At 37.2% G+C, this 22,790-nt stretch overlaps 3 protein-coding genes across 4 annotated transcripts; 2 read left to right on the top strand and 1 right to left on the bottom strand.

Annotated features, from left to right (window-relative positions):
* Positions 214–7,176, top strand: LOC18778026 (beta-amylase 8). The gene is made up of 9 exons (XM_007210766.2): positions 214–925; positions 1,031–1,351; positions 1,503–1,706; positions 2,994–3,188; positions 3,439–3,603; positions 3,974–4,234; positions 5,175–5,387; positions 5,632–5,851; positions 6,664–7,176. Exons 1-9 carry the CDS (start codon positions 494–496, stop codon positions 6,693–6,695), a joined length of 2,043 nt encoding a protein of 680 aa, XP_007210828.2. The 5' UTR covers positions 214–493; the 3' UTR covers positions 6,696–7,176.
* On the top strand, positions 8,550–15,012 carry LOC18777637 (decapping 5-like protein). Of its 2 annotated transcripts, XM_020563684.1 has the most exons (8): positions 8,550–8,844; positions 9,786–9,886; positions 12,070–12,141; positions 12,271–12,768; positions 12,916–13,158; positions 14,102–14,293; positions 14,388–14,495; positions 14,606–15,012. In XM_020563684.1, the coding sequence occupies exons 1-8, from the start codon at positions 8,718–8,720 to the stop codon at positions 14,747–14,749; spliced, it is 1,485 nt and encodes a 494-aa protein (XP_020419273.1). In that variant the 5' UTR covers positions 8,550–8,717; the 3' UTR covers positions 14,750–15,012. The 2 variants fall into 2 exon arrangements, with proteins under 2 accessions (XP_020419273.1, XP_020419272.1); XM_020563683.1 differs by having other exon boundaries at positions 12,271–13,158.
* On the bottom strand, positions 15,530–17,851 carry LOC18775781. The gene is made up of 3 exons (XM_020563686.1): positions 17,207–17,851; positions 16,884–17,113; positions 15,530–16,080 (listed from the first exon to the last, which is right to left on the bottom strand). The coding sequence occupies exons 1-3, from the start codon at positions 17,309–17,311 to the stop codon at positions 15,825–15,827; spliced, it is 591 nt and encodes a 196-aa protein (XP_020419275.1). The 5' UTR covers positions 17,312–17,851; the 3' UTR covers positions 15,530–15,824.

Here is a 22,790-nt window from a genome sequence, read left to right on the forward strand (position 1 = left end):
TCTAATTGACTCTAATTCTCAAGGGGTGGTAAATGATGTAAAGAAGGATGAGGAAGAGTCGTGGGCATCAGATGGGCATCTTATTGATTATATTAAAAGGAGTCTGCAACACTTTGAAGAAGTTACTATCTCTTTTAGTCCAAGATGGTGTAACCAAGCAGCTCATTTTCTAGCAAGACATGCTCTTAATTGTAATACTATGGTAACTTGGATTGAAGAGGTTCCCTTCTGGCTGAAATCAATTGTAAAAAATGACATTGTTGTATCCTCTTATTAATTATTATGAATGAGAATGAGTTCTTCTTTTGGAAAAAAAAAAAGAAAAGAAAAAAAGAAGTTCTAATCGTACACATGCAAATCAGAGCAAATTTACCCTTTTTTTTTTCTTTTTTTTTTTCTTGAAATGCTGAATTCCAATTTTTTTATTTTTTTATTTATGTTTAGGAACCTGTATATCGGGAGTAAGCAGTGACCAAACCAACCATAGGACGACATGAACGACGATCAAAGTCTCAGACAGGATCTGGACCCCCAAAGCGACCACAGCTCCGACTACCTCCCTCACCACCCCCACCATCCCTCCCACCCTCTCCAACCCCAACAACAACCTCAGCCTCAGCCCCGCCGACCTCGTGGCTTCGCCGCCACAGCTGCCGGGTCCGTGGGCCCCACCAGTCCCTCCACCCCCACCACTAATAAGGGCAAGAGGGAGAGGGAGAGGGAGAAGGAGCGCACGAAGCTTCGAGAACGGCTCCGTCGATCCATCACGAGCCGGATGCTCGCCGGCCTCCGTCAGTACGGCAACTTTCCGCTGCCTGCGCGTGCAGATATGAACGATGTCCTCGCAGCCCTCGCACGTGAGGCCGGCTGGGTTGTCGAGGCCGACGGCACCACTTACCGCCAATCTCCCCCTCCCTCCCAAATTGTCTGTACATTTCTAGTTTCTAATTTCTCATTGTTCTTCTTTCTGTTTTTAACTTTATTTAAAGGAATAATAAAAATTATTATTGTTATTTGAAATTGGTGACAGGCAATGGGCATGAGGTCGGTAGAGAGTCCAGTTTCATCAGGTGTTAGAGCAACAAAATCACTGGAGTGTCATCCTCCTCACAACCCATCATCAGTTGTGAGAATTGATGAGAGCTTGTCACCAGCATCTCTTGATTCTGTTGTGATTGCAGAGAGAGACACCACCAAGAATGAGAAATTTTCAAGTGGTGGAAGCCCCATCAACTCTGTTGAGGCTGATCAGCTCATGCAAGACCTTCCCATCAGACCTGGTAACCATGGCATTGGCACCACTGCTTTTTCTACACCCAATCCCTATGTTCCTCTCTATGTAACACTTGCAGTAAGTAAATTCTTCATCTTTTTTTTTTTTTTTTTCTGCGCTTTCTGACTGCTGATTGTCAAATTCTAAGACGAACCATGTTTATTTTGTTTTCAGATATTTGTAAATCTAGGTTTTTTAAGTGATACAATTCTTGGGGCTTGTTTGGCAGACTGGGTTCATCAACAATTACTGCCAGCTGGTTGATCCTGAAGGCTTAAGACAGGAGCTAACTCATATGCAATCTTTAAGTGTAGACGGTGTTGTCGTGGATTGTTGGTGGGGTATTGTTGAAGGATGGAGCCCCCAGAAATATGTTTGGTCTGGTTATAGAGGTCTTTTTAACATTCTCCGGGAGTTCAAGTTCAAATTGCAGGTACTTCTCTCTGATTCATTGATAAAGCTTAGGGAAGCGTAAATTATTTTGAATAGCTGAACCATCAAAATTAAGCTTAATAAAATTTGGATTAAAAGGTTTCCATTTAATATCACAAGGCTTAGTATCAGCAAACAATTTGAGTGATGCATATGATTAGTCAAACACATGTTGAACTTGTCTAAGACTTATCCGAACACATGTATGTCTAAACTGTTCTTAAATTTTCATGGATAATGAACCAAAATTATTGATATCTTCTCCAACAGGCACTCAAAGGAGCACACATGAATTTAACAAGTAGGCATAATTGGAAATTTACATCAGTTCTCTCTCTCTCTCTCTCTCTCTCTCTCTCTCTCTCTCTCACGCACACACACACACACACACACATCTTTTTCTGTTCTTTTTCCCCTCTAATTGATAAAATTATATTCAATGTATCAGAGCCTCTAATTTTCCTTTTCTTTTGTTTACTGAGCGCACAAGGAAACTTGCTGGGAATTTTAAATTCCTTAGTTTCCATTCTGTGTTAATTTAAGGCCAAGATAATGTTGTTTCAGAGAAAGTTTAAGCATGTCACATAGAAATGGAGCTATCCAGATTCTTAATGTATTGGATGGTCAAAAAAGCAGTGCAATTTAATTTTTTTTCTTCAAATAGGACGAATCAAATTAGATGACAGTTGGGTTTATGAAACTTTTGTCTCTTGGAGGTGCTTTTTTTTATTTTTTATTTTGTCATGTGGTAATGTTGGTCTATGTTTTCCCAAAAATGTTGTGGAGTTTTTAACTATTATATCATCATAATCTATCAGGATTTTGGTCCTTGATTAAGGAATATAAATGTAAGTTTCAGTTTGTGGCAACTCCTTTATAGAGCCAAACTTATGGGAGGCTCTGTCAAGCTCATTTGTGTATGAATGCATATAATTCTTGTAGGTGATTATGAGCTTGTATACTGTCTAAGTTGTGGGCCAGAAATTTTTTATATCTGTTATTCATGCTGTAAAATAGCTACACCTATGAAGACATTTCTATTTTCAGAATACTTTCAAGTTTTCTTGCAGTAGATTGAGTGCTTGAAAATGCATCACTGCTTAGACCTTTCACTCTTCCACTGCAATCTCCTATGGTTTCAAACAAAAGAATGTATTTTGTTAAGATGCATTCTTGCTACTTCCTAATCTTGTAACCCAAGGAAGTTTTAATTTGAATAGGTTCTTATTCTATATTGGAGAATCTTGCACGCTGTTGATGAATGGTTTCTGAAATCATTTTGCTGAAGGTTGTAATGGCATTTCATGAATATGGAAGAAGTGAGTCCGGTGAAGCCCTGATCCCTCTTCCACAGTGGATCTTAGAGATTGGTAAGGAAAACCAGGACATATTCTTTACAGATCGAGAAGGAAGGAGGAACACTGAATGTCTATCTTGGGGCATTGATAAAGAAAGAGTTTTACATGGAAGAACTGGTGTCGAGGTATGAAAATATCTGAATGATGTTGAGGCATTCTGTCTTTTACGCTTGGACCATGAGATTATTGCGTCCATGTTTTGTTTTGTTTTACTGTTTCATTTATGCTGTCCTCCATTATATGCCCCTATGCCATTTCATTGTTTATATGGTTAATTGTTAACTCCTTTTTTTGTTTATTTTCTGTTGGGCCTACTTTTGTCAGTTGAAACTTATTTACTTATTGTTTCTGTTGTTCTTTGCTTTCTTCATGCAGGTCTATTTTGATTTTATGAGAAGTTTTCGCACTGAATTTGACGACTTGTTTGCTGAGGGTCTTATTTCTGCTGTGGAGATTGGGCTTGGATCATCTGGGGAGCTTAAGTATCCTTCCTTTTCAGGAAGGATGGGATGGAGGTATCCTGGTGTCGGTGAGTTTCAGGTATCTATTAAAGCTAAACCATAATATTTGTTGAAATTATTGTGTATCCACTTAGAGTCTTTTCGTCCGTGTATTCTGCAGTTTAAATTAGACAAGAAAAGGCTTTCTATTTCCTCACAGGTCTTGATTCACTATTTTATTTCACATCAGTTTGGAAGTATTCCCTCTTTTCCTTCCATCTTTCCGTCTTTAAATATGATATAATGGCAAAGATGGAGAAAGTATTGTTTCCTTCATGTTGCTTCAACTTTGTGGCATTTATTTACTGCATTTCGTTTGTTCCTGAGAAAGTATTGTTTCCTTCATGTTGCTTCAAATTTTAGACTCTGCATTGCAATTGTTTTGAAATTTATTAATCACTTGTTTGCAGTGTTATGATAGATATTTACAACAAAGTCTGCGGCGAGCGGCTAAATTGCGTGGGCACTCATTCTGGGCCAGGGGACCTGATAATGCTGGTGAATACAATTCTCGGCCGCATGAAACTGGCTTCTTTTGTGAGCGCGGTGATTATGATAGTTATTACGGGCGCTTTTTCCTTCATTGGTATGCACAGTCACTAATTGACCATGCGGATAATGTACTGTCTCTTGCAAGCCTTGCCTTTGATGAAACCAAAATAATTGTCAAGGTGTGTATCTGGCCCTTTTTTCCCCACTGACTAGCTATGATTCACTAACTATGCGTTTGGATGGAAGGAGTGGAAGGGAAAAATAGGTGGGACCATAGGTTCCCTTGTTTTAGTCAAAAGGGTGGTGTGCATTGGTTATAAAGGTGTATATTGTTTTAGTCGTTCATAATTTGAAATCCCTACTTCACCAATCAACTTATGAGAGAAAATGAAGGATGTACCACTCTCCCTTATATCAGTTTAACTTAAAAACTCCCAAACATACTGTAAGTGACACCATCAATGCCCCTAATAAAATCCATAATTTGGTTCTTGTACTCATGGATGATGAATCTGTCTTCCTCTTCCTTTACGCTTGCTTCTGACCAGTATAGGACACCGATACAAAGGCAACGAAGAGTGGCCTGCATACGACCCGGAATTTTATGTTTGAACCAGATTTTGGGATGTTGAGAGAAGTTGGTGTTATACTGTTTCATGATGATGATTCATCAACTTCAGTTTCCTTACAAGCACGCACATGTTGGTGTACTTGAACATCTTTCATCGTGGCTCATGACTCCTAAAACTATACAACTCTGCCTGTCTAGATGATGTTAGGCATTTAGAATTCCGTTTATGCATGAATTGGTGATGATTTCTTATGATATTCCTTTAGTCTCAAAATCCAGCATAAAAGTAGTATACAGATTAGTTATGTTCAGTCTAGTCGGACCAACCTAGAAATGGCATATAGGTACGTTACATTGAGAAATCCCAACATCAAGCCTAGAAATAGTATAATGATTTGTTATACTTAAACTGTCTGATATTCATTGACATTGCTGTAGTGGTGTGTGCCGAGAACTGAACCAAGGGGATGCATGGTCGTGATGTTCTTAAAGTCCTATCATGGAATTGTTAAATAATGAAAAAATAATTAAAAGATGCAAATGTGCAGGTTCCTGCAGTCTATTGGTGGTATAAGACTTCCAGCCATGCAGCCGAGCTAACTTCTGGGTACTATAACCCAACAAACCAGGATGGGTACTCTCCAGTTTTTGAAGTTCTGAAGAAACATTCAGTGACAGTGAAGTTTGTTTGCTCAGGACTGCATATATCGAGTCAGGATAATGATGAAGCACTGGCTGATCCAGAAGGTTTGAGTTGGCAGGTGATGGCCCTTGCTCATGCCCCTTCTCTTTGAGCTCTGTAGCTGTTTATAGTGTCAGTATTGCTAGTGGCTTTGGTCAATGCTGAGTGAACCCTAGAATTCCCTGATGTTTGAAAGGCAACAACTCAGTATGAATTGTCGAACTAGGCAGTTTTAAATATAATTTAAAAAGTATGCTTAATGACGTGGATATGTTTATCTGTATTCGATTTGAGTGACGCTAGCTTCTCATTTGTTCCTGCAGGTTTTAAATTTAGCCTGGGATCAAGGATTGCTTGTAGCTGGTGAAAATGCACTTTCATGTTATGATAGAGAAGGATGCATGAGAATAGTTGAGATGGTCAAGCCAAGGAATGATCCTGATCACCGCCATTTTTCATTTTTTGTATACCAGCAGCCAGCTCCTCTAGTTCAAGGGGCAATTTGCTTTTCAGAGTTGGATTTTTTCATTAAGTGCATGCATGGTAAGTATTCTCACAGAGCAATAACATTTAGTGAGAAGTATTCAATTTGATGGTGTTTTTGGATAATTTGGTTGGTGTTTTTTGATAAGGAAATTGATGGGTGTTCAAACAGTGCATTAGCATGAAATTCATATATTCCCTTTTTTGTTCTTCGCTTCTTTTTCACTATTTTCTTCATTCACACTTCAAAGAAAAAGTATTTCATACTTTGTTGTAGCCCTAAAATAGTTCTACTTAATGGTCAAAAGCAAATACATCGTAGTTACCAAAAAGCTCCTTAGACAACAGGGATTCGAATGTGCTGTAGGACGTACCACTGTACAGTTTCTTGATGGTTTCTTGCTGTTACATTTAGCTGAGATAAAATTGCCCAATTTCAACTGTGCACTTTTTAAGAAGCATTTTTCTCTGAACTGTAACAACTAAAGACACAGGCGACTTTGTGACATACAGGTGTCATTAGATCATTTTCTGTGGTTACCAGGGATACAGAAAAGAAAAGGTCGTGATGTGTTGCCAATATTACTTATTAGAGGTGTCCTTTATTAAAATGGTTAAGAGTGGGATTATTCCTTTTGGCTTGGTTAGGCATAGTCTGCTTGTTCAGGAGTTAATAGATGGCTGGATGCTATTACCACTACAAGATTGTGGTCTCCATAGCTCATGTTTTAATTTAACTTTTCCTGCAGCTGCTTTTGGCCCATAGATATTGTCTTTCACCTAAATTGTAGTGATGATAACTGTCTGTTTAAAAACTTCATCAAGAATAAATCAGCATTAATCTTACAAAGCTTTTCCAATTGCGTTTGCAGGTGAGATAGCTGGAGATCTAGTATCGTGTTAAAGATTGAATTCTGTGTTCTTTCAGAGGATGTTAAATAACAGGGATGGACTTTTCAATTGCTCATGCTGGTTTCATCCAAGGTAAAAGGAGACATGAGGTTCGAAAGTTCCATAATAGTTGTTCTAGATTTCAGTATGAATTGTTCCGGCCAAAGAAGTGACAGCATAAACTTCAACTTCAATTTGTGGTGTCGTCTAACTCATGTTTCTTCTAAAGGCAGTTTCAGATCACAGAAGAAAAAAAACGAACGAAAAAAGAGGCAGTTGGTATGTGGTGCAAAGCCATTTGTAACTTTTGTTTTTTTGATTCCTCTCTCTTTGTTTTGTAGTATTAAAAGGCATATTTAGCTGTGTAAATAAAGTTTGTGTAATTTAACAAAGACGCTCAGATCAAAACAGAAGGGATTGGATTGAACAGAATTGAGCAAGAAAGTGGTTCAGTCAAAATTAATGGAATCATCTTTTGAACTGTGGTTTTAACAGATTAACGTTTCTTCTGTTATGAATTGGGCCCAGGCCCCAGAACAAAACAAGAAGACAAGAAAACTATCCACTTTAGAATGTTTTACTCTGAATGTTATGTATCTATGAATTTTTGCAAACAAATGTGAAATAGTTACTGATTAAGATTCTCTCAGTTTGAAAAAGTGTTTATATTTTAGATGACGAGCTCCCATGCCCCCAAGGGATGTTTTCAAATGTATAAGAGTTTTTCAAATCACAAGAATAAAGCTCGTTTGGTATTAGAGATTTGAGTGGGAGGATTTTGGATATGGATTGGGCCCAATTTAAGTCATTGGATTTGGAGTTGACCTAAATTCATCTAATATCATAGGTCGAAACATGGTATGTGAAATAACTTATGAAATTAGAAATTTGGAAAGCCCAATTTAAGTAATTGGATTTGGAGTTGACCTAAATTCATCTAATATCATAGGGCGAAACATGGTATTTGAAATAACTATGAAATTATAAATTTGGAAGGATTTCAACAAATTTTTTTAGTACAAGCGATAGTCAAAACTAAGATGCCACAGAGGTTCGAACTTGAGACCTTTAATAAGTCAAGATCTTTTTCTACTAGGCTAGACCCCATTGATAAGAATTTCAACATTTTTATTCTTCATTTGCATTTCTCTACTCTCCAGCTCTCTCCCTTTCGTGCATGGTTACATGAAATTAGGACTGGGTCCACAATTGAATGAAGAGTTGAGAGGTCTTAGATACCGGATTTTGGGATTGGAGTGCAATGCATGAGCGGGATCATCATTTGGCTCGCAGTCCGCTAGTCGAAGTGGGTAGCTCGAGAGCCGATGGGCCAAAGCCCAGTCTAGCCTGATGGTTAGGTCCGCTTGGCTCGATTCGTTCTAAGGTTGGATAGGGTTTGGACTTAGGATTTGAAACCTTCGGCCTGCCCATGGCCCGACCCAACCCGAATAGGCTCGCCCATAGCCTTATATTGCCTTATTTCCATCCCAAACGTTTAAGTAAATGTCTTGTTTTTTTACTTTAATTTATTTCTATATTATTCTATTTACTTAAGTTTACAATGTATGTAGAATTGGTAAATGAAAAAAGAGGGAAAAAAGAGTGAAAAAGAAAATGGAAGAATGAAAACATTTTAGAATAGTTTAAAAAAAAAACCAGTCTTTTGAAAATAAAGAGGAACATAAAAAAATGAACCCATTTAATAACCAATTTTCAGTTTCCAGTTTTCATTTGTGAAAAATTGCAAACAGGAAACTTTGTTTAGGGTATTCGCATTGGGTGCCCAAAATTGTGCCACGTGCCTAATGCGCCTCCAAATTAACTTTGAAAAGAAAAAAACAAAAAGATTTCGCTTCGGCTGCGTAATTTTCATTGGTGGTAACAGTCTGATTTTTTGGCGCTTTTAAACCGACTTTCCCTGAAGGGGAAGATACAGACAAAGCCCAAACCCTAATCTCTAAACAACAGCAACGGTTCTGAGAAAATTTCATTTCATTTTCCTCGACTTTCCTTCGCTCTCCTTAAACTCATCTCAATGGCGACTGAATCAGCAGATTCGTACATTGGGAGCCTCATCAGCCTAATTTCCAAGTACGAAATACGTTACGAAGGTGTTCTCTACTTCCTCAGCGTCCAAGACTCCTCCATTGGCCTAAAAAACGGTACGTTTTGCTGTTCCATTTTTTCATCTGTCTGTGATTTTCGCACTTTCACATTTACAGATATAATCGCATGTGTGTTTGATTGATAAAATGTCCCTAACAATCGGTACGCTCGGCTAGGGTTTAGTTTTTTCCCTGTTTTTTTCCACAAATCTCTGTGTGTGCATATACAAGTATGTATGCTTGTGAAGTTCTTATGTATTTGGTATTTGGATCATATTTCTGGCAGTGTATGTAATTTCTATCAGAAACATTATCTCAAATGTGTATAAATGAATGTATTTTGTGCTGCTAAGTTGTTGTAGTTTATATCTGTCAGTTCTCAAGGAACGGGGTTTAATTGGACAATAAATTCTTGCTACAAACCACAAATTATTTAGTTCGGCAAGAAATCCTTCTGTGAGCTTGAAAATAAAGCAGTATTTTAAAGAACATTTTGCTTGCAATCTAATTGTTTTTTCATGGTAAAGTTTTCATCATACTCATTAGATGTAATCTTCCACCATATCTTTTTATATTGCGTCGAAACTTGTAAGTTACAGTACTAAGGGTTAACTTTGTTATTAATGTTCTGTGGTCAACATCATGCAATGTTCTTAAGGTCTTGAGATCTTCTAGGTAATAAAATGAGAAAGAGAAAGAGATGAGTCAGTTCAATGTTTATAATGTCTTAAGTTTTCTATCAAGTAATTTTCTATTTTTTCAAAGACTTTTTTATACACTAGTTGCACTTAGGTGAAATTGCTATCTGTTCTACTTATGTTGTGCATACAACGTGTGTGCATAGACAACGTTTTAGCACACCCAGTTTACAGTCTTCATACCTGAATTTTAGTTAAAATTAAAACATCCGTAGGCATAAGTTACATAAAACTCTTCTTGTCTTCTATAGTTGGGAAATCAAACATTTTGAATGTATCGACTTCTGTATGATATTGCAGTTAGGTCATATGGAACAGAGGGGCGTAAGAAGGATGGCCCACAAGTTCCTCCAAATGATAAGGTTTATGAATATATTCTGTTTAGAGCAAGTGACATTAAGGTAAGAGGGAGACATAGTATACTTGATTACTGTTTACTCTTATATCATTTTCCTTTTATTTATTTTGTTAGTTCTTGCTTTGAGGTGGCAGGTTTTTATTTTATTTATTTATTTTTAATTTTAAAATTTTTTGTCTTGGACATGTCATTGTAATTCCTATTATTTTGTTTTTTGTTTATTCTTTATCTTCATTGTAAATTTCCTTTATACCATGCTTGTAATTTGTAAGTTTACTGGAAGAGACAAATTTTTCTGATTCTAAATTGATGTAGAACCAGAAGAGAAGTAGACAAAGGTTAGAAAATAGGGAGAACCAGAGAAAAACACATGATAGAGGTCTAAGCAGAGAAGAATGAGAGATGGAAGAGACTGAGAAGGAGAAAGGCAAGTTAGGATAAACTCAAATTCTTTGTTATCAAATCAGATAGGTGAAAGTATCAAATTCCAATCATAATAAGGCCAGTTTATATATGCAATCCTATAAGATTATAGTCGCATACCAATTATCAATAAAGCTAATAAATAACTAGCCCCCAAGTTCCATGTTAATTAAATATAATTTAAACTTAAGATTTTGCCTACACACAAAATTTTCTTCTTGCATTCATCATTAATTTTGTAGGCATTTGTTCTCCCATTGGATAATATCATCAATCAAAACTCCTTTATAACGTAGATATTTGTATCTTTATTACATTGATGCATAAGAGAAAGAAATAGAGGAGGGAGAGGAAGAGAGGAAGTGGTTAGGGTTTCAATTTTATAATAGTTCCTAATTCCAGTCATCTTAGGTTTTTTTGATGCCTATTATATATAATCGGCAGTCCAAATCTGCTAAGGAAATCCTGACAGTAGTAGAAATATGGATCCTAATAGTTTAAGAAATCTTAATTTAAATTAATGAAACCCAGTATAAGATAAAAATCCCAAAGTTGAAATAAAATGGGAAGGTCCTAAATTGGTACAAACCTACTTACATCATTTTTCTGGCTACAAGAATTTGAAATTTTAATAACACTCGGGTAGTGCCATTCATACTTGTTGAAAAGGTTGAAGTGAGGTGAAGACCACCATCAGCATCAGGGTTCGTAGCCCTAGGCTTGAAGATCTAGGACTAATCTGAGCATATGATGGTGTTTCAAAAGGGTAACTATAGGCTCTCCAAATCAACATGAAAATTATCATATGTTCTCACAAGAATCATTGTTAAGTCATGGCTGAAAACAAAAATCCAAGGACAACTAAGTAGAAGTTTAGAGTGTAGCTGCATATCATTCTTTGTGGAGTTGGGTTATGGATGTTAAAAACGATATTGGAAGTTTAATGTCCCATTGATGGTAACTGGTGAAGGTTCTAGATTCTTTAGAGGCTACTAATTTTATGTTAATCACAGATTGTGATGCAAGGATTTCTTGAGGCATGTTGCTCCTTTTTTTCTGGGTGAAAGGCATGCTGCTCTTTGAATTTTTAGTATGTAACATAGACAGAGATTACCCTGCTCTGTGTGTGCGTGTGTGTGTCTATAATATCTCTGTAAACCTCTTTAAAAGCCTCTACTTCACTCTATAGCTGTTTTGGTTGATCTTAAATTCTTACTGATCTAGCTCACTATAAAGAAAAAAAGGTGCAGTTCTGTCAACAATTTCTTTAATTATATAATGGGGAAACTGAGAAACTTGAGCATGCAATGTTCTGCGTGACTGGCCTTTTAATTGGTTTTCTTCTCTATGTTGTATGAAAATTATTGCATGTATCTGGCTTTTTATCCTACTTGTGGTTTACATGACCTTTTTAGGCATGAGACCCCCTGTGATGTTCAAACTGACATCTTTATCAGCATCACCTTAAGTATATTATTGTCCTTTTCCCTATTCTGCCCTCTGTTTTATTAGTTTTTATGTGGCATGGAAGGTGATACTTCAACTAGCTCTCTCTCTCTCTCTCTCTCTCTCTCTCTCTCTCTCTCTCTCACTCTCTACCCTTCCCTCTCTCCCAGAACACAGATGTGCATTTTTTTTCCTAGATTTCTCTTAGAGCATGAGATGATTTTATGACTGATGTTGATGAACGAGATCTCATTTTGATGAAAACGTGCCTAGACAATTAAACAAACAAACATATTGGGATGCTAAATATGATAGACTATTCATGTACTGAAAATGGGCCTATTTTCACAATTATAGGATTTGCAAGTTAAGTCTCATCCGCCTGCTCAAAGAGAAGAACAAACTCACGATGATCCTGCTATTATACAGGTATTGACATTTGGTTAAATACCTTTGCGCACATACAGACACACTCACACATTAAATGACATATGCATTTATAATCTCTATGAGTAAATTGGAAAATATAATTTATATATTTATTTATTTTCTTTGCAGTCACACTATGCTGGGGTGCCTGTAAGTTCTCCAGCATCAGCATTAGTTGGAGGTAAAAATTTGGTAGAAACAACTCATTGGCAGGATACCCCTGCTTTGACTAGTAGAGGCCATATTGGTGTATTGCCTTCATATAATTCTGCAATTGAAGTTGGTACATCAGGACATTCCTCTTATACTCATATTGCTAGTCCTCCAGCACTTTCTTTTCCGATGTATTGGCAAGGATACAATGGGGCATCACTTGATATGTCTGATCATCCACATCACCGTATTCCTTTGCAATCTCCATCTGCTGTGTCACAGCCCTTGACAATGCAGAATAAGGCTCCTGAAAATCACGCATCTATCGCTGTTGGCTTGGCCACTACATCAGAATCTCCGAACCCTATAATTTCATCTTCTACACCAGCTTTTGTACATCCAAACTTTTCTACCTCTGTCCCTTCTGTACATTTTTCTTCCGGTCTTGATATGCCTACGTCCATGGCTGCACAGGTATCTTTACCATCTCATTCTATACCTCTAAATGCTAGCCGACTAACTATGTCTTCGTTGCCTTCACCCTGCCAAGACTTAGACATAATTGAAACACAAATTGCTACTAAAGCTGTTTCTGATTCAGTACCTGTTCTACCTGCACAGTCCATGCCTTATCCTGGATCGTTTTCTGTGGGTTCTGATCGAGGTCCCTTGCTAACACCACCCCCATCTTTGTTAACTCCTGATCAATTGGCACCATCTAGATCGCACATACTTTCTTCCTCACAGAAACTCTACCTTGATGGAAAGGATATGGGCATTTTGATGCCAACCTCATCTGGATCTTCATCCTTGATTCCTCCTGTAACTCGAGCACCATTATTGCCATTGCCTACTTCCCAACAGGTGAGATTCGAAAGTTGCATTGTCTGCATATACTTTCTGATAACTACATTTCTCTTTTTTAATCCTTGTTTATTTTCAGATATTAATGCAATTGATTGTGTTTTATAATCCAAATATGTTAGTGCTTCCATAATGAAGGCTCTGTGAACTTCTGCATACTAGACTTAGACCTCATATTTCTGCATTTTAATGTGCTTTGTGTTTATGAACTATCAGAATCCCATATATCTAGGTTTATCTTGACTACTGAAAAATAAGAAAATCTTTAGACTTTCAAGGAAACTTCCCGTCGAGATGAAAAGTATACGGAAACAGTTTTATTTTAGCAATTGTGACTTACTAAATAGAGGAATGTTATTAGAACTAAGGATGTTTTTTGGATGATCAAATGCTTGTATTTAGGCCCTGTATACAGTGTAACTGATCATATATTTAACTCTAATAGTTTTTTTGCTATGTATAATATATATCTTGGGGCTGGAATTATCACACAATGACCTCCACGTTTGTTGTGCTTTTTGCTTGCTGGTGTGGTTGTGTGCATGTGTGGAATGGATCGAGGCAGAAACAAGTGATTTTGGAAGGAAGCTTGACCAGAAATCTTAGAAGTGTGTAATTGCATTCTGAAGCACACATTTCTCTACATGATATGGATGCATGCACTTAAAAGTAGTGGAAGTGTGGTGTACATTTAGAAGTGCATTCCCACATGGAAGTATGGTTTTATGATCCAGTTTGTCATGCCATTTTGCTGTCGGTATATTGAGCATTCTTGTTGTGCTTAGGGGAAATATGCATCTTATTTTCCTTTCGTATCTTTCTGAAAATATTCACTTTAGCAGAAGCATAGTTCTATTTGTTTTAATTTCTAGATGTTTCCTGGATTGAATATCATGACTTGGCATTCTGGTAATCTATTTCATTGTTCTGTTATATAATGCAGTCTCCATACTCAGCTACACCGTATACTGAGGAGTTTGATTTTCTAGCCATGAATGAGAAGTTTAAGAAAGATGAAGTATGGGGTTACCTAGGAAAGGAAAAACAAAGTGACCAAACAGAAAGAGTGGATAATAGTGGAACTGGTCAATGTGTGGATGACAAAGAAGGTTCTGGCCTGATACCCAACACAAAGGTAGGACATGGATTGTTATATACTGGATCATTTAGCAGTCCAGTGCAAATTGTGAACTGTTGATTATTGATTATTTTTTGTTTGTTTCATGTAGCCTGCGTATAACAAGGATGAGTTTTTTGACACAATTTCATGTAATTCGCTCAACCGTGGAGGAAGAAATGGACATAGGTTTTCTGAGAGAATGAGGCAGGATACTGAGGTTTGCTAAGTTATTGTTCTTTTTTTTTTTCAATTGAATATTACATACAAAAGTGATAGTGAGTCATAGTTGGGTGATTTAGTAATTTTGTGTCATTATTTCTTTTGCAGACATTTGGAAATTTCCAGCAGAGATATAATCTTGCCTATGGTGGTTATGGTGCTGGACGTGGTGGTAATTACCGGGGTCCATATCAATGGGGAAGGGGATATGGCTACGGCGGGAGGGGACGTGGTGGTAACATGCCCTTCTAATGTCAATTTGTGTTTTAATGTTCACTCAAGGTCCATGATTGCTTGTCTATGGTTTCTTTGTACCTCATTCTAGACATTGAGGACTGAATCTCAAAGGTAAATGTTGTGGACATTTTGAGATCTTCACGTTTGTTAGAGGATTCGGCTGGTTCATGCCGTTTTAGTGCCCATGAACTGGCCTTTGCATCTCTTGTTTAATGCAAATATTGTCCATTATACAATCAGTAGAAATAGAAATCAAATGCTGGTGTAGTTTTTACTTCTGCTCTCTCTCTCTCTCTGTGGAATGTCTTTGCAAGAGAGAATCACACATCTAAGTAATAAATTTAAGAATAAACTGCATATGTTCATTTAATTAATAGGAATAATTACCTCCTTTTTCCTTAAAAAACATAAATAAAATAATTTCCTCACATTCTTTGTGTCATTATTTGTCCTCTTTTTGTTGAAGATCCCTTTCTAGTAGAATTGTTAATTGTACGCAGTGGAGTCAGGCGGATGAGGTTGTGAGTAAATAAGTAGATAGTGCTTTTCTTTAGTGGGTTGGGTTCCAAGGTGGTTGCTTTTTTCAATCCACTGAATGAAAAGATCATTTTGAAAAGTATTTCTTTTGTCAAGTATTATTTTTTTGGTCAGGTAACAAACAATGGATACAATGGATATTGTTACTAAACATTCTTAGGGTGCATTTTAAGGTCTGACATTTTCATGTTTTGGCAACCTTTTTTTTCTTTTGGTTCATGTTAAAGGTATTGCAAACCAAAGAGTAGACTTTATAGAAATTCATAACAAACCATGCCCTTTTGTGTATTAATAAAAATTAAAATTGTAGTGCATCCTTTGGAAGTTGGAGTTTTGGGCTATACTTTACTTTTTCAATTTAGTAGATTGGTGTCCTATCCTGTTGTTTTGTTTGACAAAGTGATAGTTTAAACTATTCTAATGTACGGGGAGGGCGATTGAACTCGGGTGTAAGGGGTGAGGTGAGCACACTGTCTTGACCAACTGGCCTAACTCACGTATGTGGTGGGGAGGGGAATTGGTTGTTCTCTACACCAAAAGTTGTCTTTATTCTCTATGACTTTGTGTTCAACTTGCTTTGCTCTTTTGCTTTAGAACCTTCATCAACTTGGGTCTGCCTCATGGTTGTGATGATGATGATTAAGCCGAGCGTGGAACCAATTGCAATTAGAACCAGAATTCCTGAGCCAATATATATTCCTTGTTTGACTAAGTAGCATTGGCCATCCAGCCATCCTTGTCCGTAGGGTTGGTCTCTGCTCATGCTAGTTGCTGCGCTTAGCAATGTGACTGCCATTACAAAGCTGGTCCTGCAACAATGGTCCATTTCCAAAATTCATTATCTCAATCCGCGTTTTCCCATTCTCATGTCTTATTAATGTTTCTTAAATTGAGACACTTCCAGCTGAGAGCTGATCTGTCCATTTTCTAAGGAACTATTTTTTTTTTTCATTTTTTTTGGGGTTTGAAGAAGAAATATAGGCCTAATTGCTGCAGTGTATCTTGAAATTAATGATCAGATCTCATATGCCTCTCGAAATTTAAAATGACTCAATTTGTACTATTTACCGATGTTTTGCTTTTCATTTTACCCTCCACCATTAAGTCTGTCAAAAAGTCCGTTAAAAACATTGACGTGATATTAATGAGACTCATTGTTGTACCAAAATATATGTCACATGTTAGCGTTTGCAACGGATATTTTGACAGACTTGACGATGAAGGATACAGTGAGACGCAAAACATCAGTCAAGCGTGCAAGGTGGGTTACTTTGAATTTTCAAGTGGCAATGTGAAATTTAACTATAGTTTGAAGGGGTACTAAAGCAATTAAGCTAAGAAATGTGTGGTCTCCCGAAACCCACTCTAGTTTCCAAGTAAAGGTGACCCACATGGAGAAATGTCTGAAAACAGGTGGAACTGGTTATGGCCTTATCTGGGGTTGGATAGTTTATTTTATCTCAATTTCTGAAATTTCAATCATGAAGGATCAAGAGGAGAAATAGAAACAAAAATTGTAGCAGGCAGCTATTTTCTTATATTGCGTATATGGTAAGAACTTGTCAACCGTAAACCAAAAGGATAGATATTGTGGAGGAGATTGAAAACCTACCAAGAGATGCACGCAAGAGCCATCCAAATCGTTGGTGTTTTCGCTTTGGAACTGATACTGAAATCACTACCACTCTTCTTCTTTCTCTCTCTTGAACAAAAATAAGTGCAAACTATCAAATTCCCCACCATCTGAGCTGCAAACAAACATATCAAGGCTGCAACTCCAAACCCAAATGCCTGACTTTCTGGCAAATGACAGAGTCTTCCAATCACCCTCAGCTCCTCCTCCTACAAATCAAATACCACAATTAATCAAAAAATTAAACTAGTAATTATTATTATTAAGATCAAAAGTGTGTTTATATGTATGTATGTATGTACCTTTGTTTTCTTAATCTCTGCGGCTATGCATGATATGATGGAGACAAGGCCAAGGCAGGCAACTACAAAAAGAATTAGCACCAACTCATATTGGTGTTTCTCCATGAGAATTGAGAAGGATGCTGAGAGCTTGTTGAGAGAAGCTTGAAATATAAACAGATGAGGAGGGGGAGGAGGAGGAGGAGGAGGAGGGGTCTTGGATTTTACTCAAAGTATTGAAAATATAATATTTGGTGGTGGTGATGGTGGGCTTTTGGGTTTAGGTGTAGACAGTAGGTAGGTACCAGTCTTCTTCCTCTCTAGTTGTTGTTGAGACTTTCTTCTCCCAAACAATTCTTCCATTGCTTTGGAGGTGGAGAGAGATACAATTCGGTTTACGTATTAGACGGTTTTGGAATATTGTGCCAAGCTTTGGATCAGACTAAGCACCTAAATATCTATTTTAAAATTGGTGCTAGTCAACGGCTTCACTAATGAGATGCGCAACTCATTAGGGATTTGAAGAATCATACCAAGAAAATTGAGGACGGATTTAACGCGGCTTCAGACTTGGGATGACTCTAAAAAGAAGTCATTGTTTTGGTAGATGTAGTCAAGTAGGTTAGGTCATTTGGCTAAAGTAGTGCCTCCTTTTCTTACACTCGAATTCAATCTCTTTTCCTATACATTAAGAATATGTGGGATGTCAATTTGTCAAAAAAAAAAAAAAAACTGGCCTTTCCTTTTACTAATTACCAAATAATTTTCTGTATTATTATTATTATTTACATTATTCCAAGTAAAAATAAGAAATATTTGGTGTCTCTCTCACATTAGTATGGTATGGGATGGGGACCATTGTTTTAGAACCGCACTTCATTTGGATAAAGTAGAATTTTGTAATTAAAAGCATTGATTTACTACGGTTTCCACCCTCTGAGGATTCTTTGGTGTTCTTTCATAAGAGTGAGAGGTGCAACTTTTGATTTCAATTTTATTCGTTTAACCTTCAAGGGAAAGATTTGTGGATGCCATAAAGGAAGGATGGCTGGCGGGTGGGTGAGAGAAAGTGAGATATTGTAATATTTATTCTATGAAACCGTGGATTTTGAAAACTAATTAAGAAACAATTTATAATTTTCCTAAGAAAAGAAACAATTTATAATTGAAAGAGATGTCCCTTCCCTTTGTCTTTCAGGCGTAAGTGCTCCACATGCTTCATTTGAGAACCGAAATTTAAATGTTTGGGTCCAATTTTTAAAGCTGATTTAGATATGAAGGAAATTCATTGAGACTTTAAAAAAAAAAAATATAAAAAAAAATATAAAAATAATAATAATACAAGCAATAATCTAAAGAGGGGATGTAGGTTTCTCACACACACTACTAACCAACGTGTCATGGGATTTTGAACTTGAGATCATTGGTATGCAAGTTGAGGCCATTTTCCACTAAACTAGACCCCGTTTGCAAATCCATTGAGACTTTAATATGTGTAAATTTTAGAATTTGAAATAACAAATAAAACTAAGGGGGTTGTATTCAATTGAGATTTTAAAAGACTATTTAAAAATAAAAAAATCCAATGGATTTAATCAAAATGTAATAACTTATAAGATTTTATTAATAATTTTGTATAATCAAGATTTTTAACTTTTGGATTCTAAAGATTATATCATAAGATTTTATAAGATTTGAAAGGACCACATGGATTTATATCAGATGATTTATATCTGGGTCTGACTAAATAGAGCCATAGCCCAAACCAAAATTTGAAACTTTTTTAAATACCTAGCCCAACAAATATAGTGAACCCAGAACATGGGAGGCTGCTGGTTTTACCATCTTAACACTGGCCTGCTGCACAGCTGGTAACTCTAGTCAAATAGTATAAAAGGAACTTGCTTGTGTTACCTTATGAATTGTTACTGTTATGAGATATCATGTGGTTCTATGCAAGTGGAGTTTTTGACCTATGTTTTTTTTTGGGTAGTAGTATTTTCTCTTCTATTCCCTACCCCCTTCTTTTTCTCTTCTATTGATGTTGATTGAGGCAACAAGAACAAAAAAAAAAAACGTATTCTCGTTGGTCATCTTGTGTGTGAATTTCTAGTCTTGTTCGTCTAATGGATAGTTTCATTGAATCTCAAAGATTTTTTTTAAAAAAAAAATTGCATAAAGAAAGTTGACATGTATAGAGTAATAATATGCTTTGGCTGAACTGTATACTATTCCCCAGGAAAAAAGGGAAAAGGAAAGAAAAGACGAAAAGCTACTTCCCTTGAAATTCTCCCAAACTTCCTATAGTAAACAACATGAATCATGGCTATATGCAGAGAAGGTGAAGTGGGTTTGCAGGTATAGCAGAGAAGGTGAAGTGGGTTTACAGGTAGAGTTGCAGAGATGGCTGGTGGCGGTGAAGCTTTGGGTGTTGAAGTTGGCTTTGAGAGAAGGCGAAGTAGGTGAGCACAAAAAACAATCTCACGTGGAAAAAAAAGGTCTCATGGGTTAGGGTGGGATTTGAGATAGGGATACATCTCACTAAAAAGTCTCACACAATTTCTCATTTGAAAAAATCCTTCGAAATTAACAAGTTTTTGAATACCATAAGACTTTTTGTTACTTGTTTAAAGTCTTGATTGAATACCACAAGATTTTGACACTCTCTTTAAAAAATCCTAATAGTCTTAACGGAATACCACAAGACTTGTTTAGATTATTTAAAAGTCTTAATTGAATACCACAAGACTTATTTATCCCAAAATAATCTTTTAAAATCTCTATTGAATATACCCCCTAAGAATTTGTATGGATTTCTCTCTCCTCTGACATCTTTCTTGTGCAATTTCTCGCTTATCCTATACTACCTGTCCTCATCCCTTCGCTTTCGAGGCTTTGAGCCATACGACATTTGCATAGCAAATACATAGGGATAGACTAATACAAATCCACCATATTTTTCAGTCCCCATATGCCTATGTAAAATTGCGTGGGAGTTTGTGTAATATTTTTGGTATGCCTAAGGTCCAGGATCCTGGAAGATACATTGGTTTGCCAACAGTTTTGGGGAGAGCCAAGAGAAATGCATTATCCTCCATAAAAAGACCAGATTCTTGCCAAAGTTGACAGGTGGAAGCAACAACTTTCTCTCACGAGAGGTTGAGAAGTGGGCTCAAACAGTGGCAGATCCAGGATTTTACTCCAAAGGATCATAGTGTAAAAGTTCTCAAAAAAAATTAGGACAGAAACAACACTCTTATATTGATATTAATTGCCAAGAAAGTAGACAATCCAAATATTGGTAAAGAACCCCGTAGTGTAGTAGTTTAGAGCAATTACTCCCTCAGGAAAGATTTTGGGTTCGAGTCCTAGCATTTGTTTAATGTGTGTAAAAAGGAGGGAACATAAATGATTTAATTGCACTTGACATACGTTATCTGAAATTTTATCCATAAAAACAAATCACCATTTTTTGTCACATAAAATAAACAAAAAAGGAAAGATTATTTTTCAATCTGCATGAAAAAGAAGGATTAGAAAAGAGAAAGCAAAGCAATAAAATGAATGCAAAAACAACTCGAAAAGTAGAAGGTTAGAAAAGAACTTGGTCTTGCAAGGAGTTGACAAGTTCCTTCCCAAGAATTAAAAGAAGAGGCAAATAGAGAGAGGAATTGGAGGGTTTTTTTTTTGGGTGAAAGGAATTGGGGTAAGGGTTTGGGTGGATTCATAGTCGGGTAAAGAGGGGAGATGCTGTTGTGCTGTTTTTTTTTTTTAAAATTAAAAAAATTTAAAGCCTGGCTCAAAATGATGTAGTTTTGAGGTTAGGTCATTAAACTTAAAAAAATAAAAATAAAAATAAAAAAAAGGAACCTTGCGCGCAGCACTGCGCAAGGCTTTGGCATTTGGGGACTTCCGTCGAGCAGGTTGTGTGCACATTTGGGGTCGTGCAGCTGCTAGCCAAGGGGTTGCCTGAGACCTCCACAACCTTTTTTTTTTTGTCATCCAAGGGGACGTGCAACCCTTCTTGTCCCTTAGTGCATCCGCCACTAGGCTCAAACTCTTAAAGCTCAGTATTTTCCTAATACTATTTTTTTAAAGCTAAAAAGGGGGGATGTGCTTCTTGGGTGTGGGCAAGCCTATTGCAAGGGAGAGATTTGATAAAGAACGAGGCTCTCTTGCAGGTTTCAAATGGCAGTCATGTGATAAGGAGGTACGGAAGCTAGTTTAGAATTTAAAAGCTCCCCCAAAAATTCAAAACTTTCTCTGGAGAACCTTGAGGAGCTGTCTTGCTACAAAGACTAATCTTTTCCGAAGAAAGATTGGGATTTCTCCAATGTGCCCCATGTGTGGTGATGAAAGCAAATTCGTTGAACATATGCTGCTTCGATGTCCCTGGGTGGGGCCTATCCGGTTTGGCAGTCATCTCAATATGCGGATTGATATATAAAAGAACTATCACTATGCTGGACATATGGCTTTTATCCCTCTCTACGAGTTTGAATGGCAATCGGGGAGACAAGGACTATCATGACTAGTGTTGGTTACATTTGTTGGAACATATGGAAAATGTAGTGTAAGGCAGCAATCAAATCGCACTCGCTAGCCCTAACGGTTGTAATTCGTGAATCACATGCAGCTTGTTGGAGCTACCTTACTGCACAAGCCTTAAAGAAAGCAAGTCGCATACCCCCCACGTGGAGAAACACTTTCATGAAACGGGGATAACACTATTTTGTTATTCCTGCACGGTATGCCACGTGTAATAACTTTTCCATGTAGCAGTCTGATTGGCTGGGAATAGCAAAACAGTGTTATCCCTGTTTCATACAAGTTTTTCTGCCTCACTTGAGGCCCAAATTCCTTTATGTCCCTTCTTGCAAATGGTGTCGTAAAAATTTATGTAGATGCTTCTCTGAAATATGAGCACCACAAGGCATGTATTGGAGTGGTATTACGTGATACTATAGGTGTTTTTTCTGCGGGCCTTGCTTGCTCTATTACTGCAGATTCCGCCATTGAAGTCGAGACTGTAGCTATTTTGGAAGGATGTAACTTTGATGTCTAGCAGGGGCACACCAAAGTAGTCATTAAATCTGATTCCAAGGAGGCCATGTCTTGTCTTAATTGTTCAATACCGCAGGGCAAGTGACAGCTCTATCCAATTTTATGCAATATCAGAAATTCCTGCTCTAACTTTCGGGAATGTAATTGGTCATGGGTCCCTAGGACTGCAAATTGGCAGCCGATCACTTAACCAAGTTAGCATTGTCGAGGATGAGCCCCTCTATTTGGGTCAACCGACCCCATCCTCCTTGGTTGGGATCTTGGACAAGGATGGTCTTCCATGCCCTCTGAATCGTAGCGCTTGAGGAATGCTAGGTGTGTTGGTGTAGGTGGCTCGATACAAGTCATGATGTGTAAATTCTACATCGGAGAATACAATCTACAGTTTAAATATAGGTAGTTCACTCCTAATTGCACCGAGAATTTTTAAGTTAAAACCCCACACTTAGAGGCCAATTCTACCTAACCCAACCCAAAGATTGGACCTAGGTGCTTAAGGTGGGGGTAATATCGGTGTATATTTTGACCAGATAGTAGACTC

This window comes from Prunus persica, chromosome G5, assembly GCF_000346465.2.
Source record: "Prunus persica cultivar Lovell chromosome G5, Prunus_persica_NCBIv2, whole genome shotgun sequence".
NCBI lineage: Eukaryota > Viridiplantae > Streptophyta > Magnoliopsida > Rosales > Rosaceae > Prunus > Prunus persica.